General features: G+C 38.5%; 1 protein-coding gene across 1 annotated transcript; it reads left to right on the forward strand.

The window, feature by feature from the left end:
* The first annotated feature begins 439 nt into the window (after window positions 1-439).
* On the forward strand, window positions 440-2,556 carry LOC141819249 (uncharacterized). The gene has a single exon (XM_074706592.1). It carries the CDS (start codon window positions 535-537, stop codon window positions 2,512-2,514), a length of 1,980 nt encoding a protein of 659 aa, XP_074562693.1. The 5' UTR covers window positions 440-534; the 3' UTR covers window positions 2,515-2,556.
* The last annotated feature ends 1,155 nt before the right edge of the window (window positions 2,557-3,711 follow it).

The raw sequence follows: 3,711 nt of genomic DNA on the forward strand, positions 1-3,711 counted from the left end.
CCACAAAACCGTATTGATCCGTTAAAACCTCAATATCCAACATATAATTGTACCAATTATTATGTAACTAACAAGCTAACTTGAAATATAAGACATTGTAAACAAAAGATAATAAAAAACTTTACAATTTTGAAAAAAAAGAGAAAGACTAAACATGATGCCACAGCATTTTTGTTTAAGGAAAGCAGAGTAAAAAGCAGAGAAGAGTTTAGGCCGATCGAACTGGATAGAGGGTTCAAGTGAACCGGAGGTTTAGTTTAACCGAGCCGGCTGAAAAATTTGGAGAAATAAACCCTTTTCTTGCCTTCCTCTTCCTTCCCTCTGCAATTCCAGCACGAAGCCGCCGCCGCCTCTCCCCCGACTCGACCTGCGACTGCTTCTCCTCCTCACGAAGCCTCTTATCCTGAGAGCAGCAGGTGGCGTCGGCCCTCACCTTGCACCTCAGTTATTCCTCCACAGTGAGCTACACAGGTTTTTGCGTTCTTCTATTGCACAAATCTATGCGTTAAACTAAAGTTTCTGGAAGCTTGAGTTATGTATCTCTCAGAGGGCCGGTCGTTGTTGCTTAAGGTTCCAAAGCCAGCAGTGCCATCAGTCCTCACTTTGAATATGATTCCTGATACTGAACGAGAAAAGGGCTCAGATGTTTCAAAACTAAAAGAGGCAGACGTACTGAGGCATTTAAAGTCAGAGAGGAACATTGCTGTTGCACTAGATTTTTTCAGACATGTGGCAGGGTTGAAAGGATTTAGACACACTCCCCTCACATATCAAACGATGATTGAGAAATTAGGGAGGCAAAATGCAATGGATGCTGTTCAATACCTCCTGCAACAGATGAAGCTGCAAGGTTTACCCTGCACTGAGGACATATTCGTCGGTGTCATAAGGTCGTATGCTCAAAGTGGTGCAGTAGAACAAGCCTTGAAAACATTCTACCGCATTCAAGATTTTGGTTGCAGGCCCACTGTCAGAATCTACAATCATATTTTGGATGCAGTTCTGAAGGATAACAGGATCAATTTGATAAATCCTATTTACAGTAATATGAAGAAAGAGGGAATAGAACCCAATGTCTTCACCTACAACATTCTTCTCAAAGCTTTATGCCAAAATAATCGAATAGATACCGCACACAAACTTCTCATCGAGATGTCAAACAAGGGGCACTCTCCGGATGCAGTGAGTTACACCACAATTGTATCTTCCCTTTGTAAGTTTGGGAAGTTAGATGAGGCCAAGGAGTTAGCTAAAAGCTCAGCTTCCTGTGTACCTGCATATAATGCTCTGATTAACAGTGTATGTAAGGAGCATAATGTTAAAGAGGCACTCTGTTTGGTTGATGATATGATAACTAGAGGATTGTGGCCTAATGAAATCACTTACACAACAATTTTGAATGCTTTGTGTAAAGTTACAGAAATGAAGCTGTCTGTTGCTATTCTAGCTCAAATGCTAGTTAAAGGATGTGCCCCTAGTATTGTTACCTTCACAACTTTGATAAAAGGTTTTCTTGAAGAAGGAAACGTCTCAGAAGCTATAGATGTTTGGCATGGAATGATTCAAGAAGGATGCATGCCCAACATCATTGCATACAATGTCCTTATTCATGGTCTTTGCTCCACTGGAAATCTTAGAAGAGCTTTAGTTGTATTTGATGAGATGACGCGAATTGATTTTTCTCCTAATATTAGAACTTATAGTTCTCTGATTAACTGCTTATCAAAAGCAGGAGACCTTCAAGGTGCAATGTCAATATGGAACACTATGATGAACAATGGTTGTAAGCCTAATGTAGTCGTATATACCTGCATGGTGGAGGCGTTTTGCAAGAGGTTCATGTTTGATCATGCTATGAACTTTATTAAGAATATGATATTGGAGAACTGTCCTCCTAATACAGTGACATATAATACTTTAGTTAAATATTTATGTGATAGTGGAAGAGTAGGGTGGGCCATGAGCATAATAGATGAGATGAAAATTCATGGTTGTCTGCCGAACACCAGAACCTACAATGAATTGCTCTGTGGCCTTTGCAAAGAAGGAAATTTCAGAGAAGCTTTTACACTTATGGGTGACATGATAGCCAATGGGGATGAGTTCAATGTCGTCACTTATAACACAGTGATACATAACATCTCACGGATGAGTATGATCAAGGAAGCTTTGCTATTGACTGGAAAGATGGTAGTCCATGGTATAAAACCTGATTCTTTCACTATTAATGGATTGATTTATGCTTCCTGTAAGGCAGGCTTAGTTAGAAATGCTACTCAACTTTTTGGTCAACTCTATTCAGAAAATTATTATAGGGATGTATTTTCCTATACTACTCTGATAGCTGGCCTTTGTAATGAACAAAGGATGGATGATTCTTTGGTATATCTTCATAAAATGCTGGATGAAGGTATTTTCCCCAATGTTGTCACATGGAATGTGCTAGTACGAGGCATTTATGTGAACTCAGATTACTCTGTTATGATTAGAGTGATGAATGGCATTCTGAAGTAAGGTGATCAGGCTAAGAGAGTGGATGTTTGGATCTATGGCTTGTTGACCTGCTGTTTGCCAGTGAAAAGGATAATTTAAGCTTTTCAAGCAACCATGAAAATGCCCTATTGGTGGTATATAAAGAGAAACATACTTGGTTTGCTCATGAAAGGAAGACTAGGGCAGACCTTGGTTGTCACCTCTAAATGAAATAAGTTGGCAGTTTGTCTGTCAAGCTTGCCTTTTGGATTATTGATAATTAACCAAGGTAACGACTTAGCCTCCTTAAGCACTTGCAATTGGCTTGGTTGCGTAATCAAAAGTATTTAACTCATACAAAAACACAATGATATGGTAACTACGATTGTTGATAATTAACCAATGTGATGACTTATATTAACACATACAAAAAAATTGATATGGTAACTACTAATGTGAAGAGAACAAAATAGTTGTATTTCACCTGATTATATGCTGAAATATCAGTCTGTGGCAGATCAACCTATTACATTACGAGATTAGCTTCAACAATTTCCATGGGGTAACATCCATACAAAATAGTTGTATTTCACTTGCTCTTAGGATGTATTTTTTCACGATGTATGGGCTATACCTGGAATTGGCTTATTAGTTTATAGCTTGATCTGTTGTTTTTCTGGGGATGAGCGGGTGGGGGAACACTTCCTAATGGCAAAATATAGTTGATTTAGTAAGAGCATTAATGTATCAGGACTGCTTGAGAATTGGAAATATTCATTGTAAGAGCAGAGCATGCCATCCCAATTTCAGCATGCCTATATTCAATTGTGACGAGAAGAATGTGCACTGGTAATTTGGGTTGCTTCACATTGAGGAAGATTTCACATTGTTCTTTTGAGACTTCTTACCTTAGAAAAGATCCAGCAAGTGAAGCTTACAAGACCTCACATGCGTTGGCTTTCTAATGAACATGAACCTGTTTGATTATACATTCTTCAAGTTTAAGATTGCTTTGTACATTGACAAATTTTTTGTCAGCAATTCAGATAGAAAAGCACCTTGCAAGAATGAATAGTTTCAAATCTAGATCGATAACAAGGTCCTTGAAAGTGACATACAACTACTGCCTGGAAATTACTCCTCGATTCTACCATCTACAATGTGTGTAGAACAAAGAACAGTAGAACATTCAAGCGAAGGAGGATTTTGTTCTCCTAAGAATAACGCAAGAGGTATTTT

Source organism: Curcuma longa, unplaced genomic scaffold (assembly GCF_044706935.1).
Source record: "Curcuma longa cultivar G26 ecotype Majalengka, Jawa Barat unplaced genomic scaffold, ITB_CL_G26_1.1 contig_28439, whole genome shotgun sequence".
Classification (NCBI taxonomy): domain Eukaryota; kingdom Viridiplantae; phylum Streptophyta; class Magnoliopsida; order Zingiberales; family Zingiberaceae; genus Curcuma; species Curcuma longa.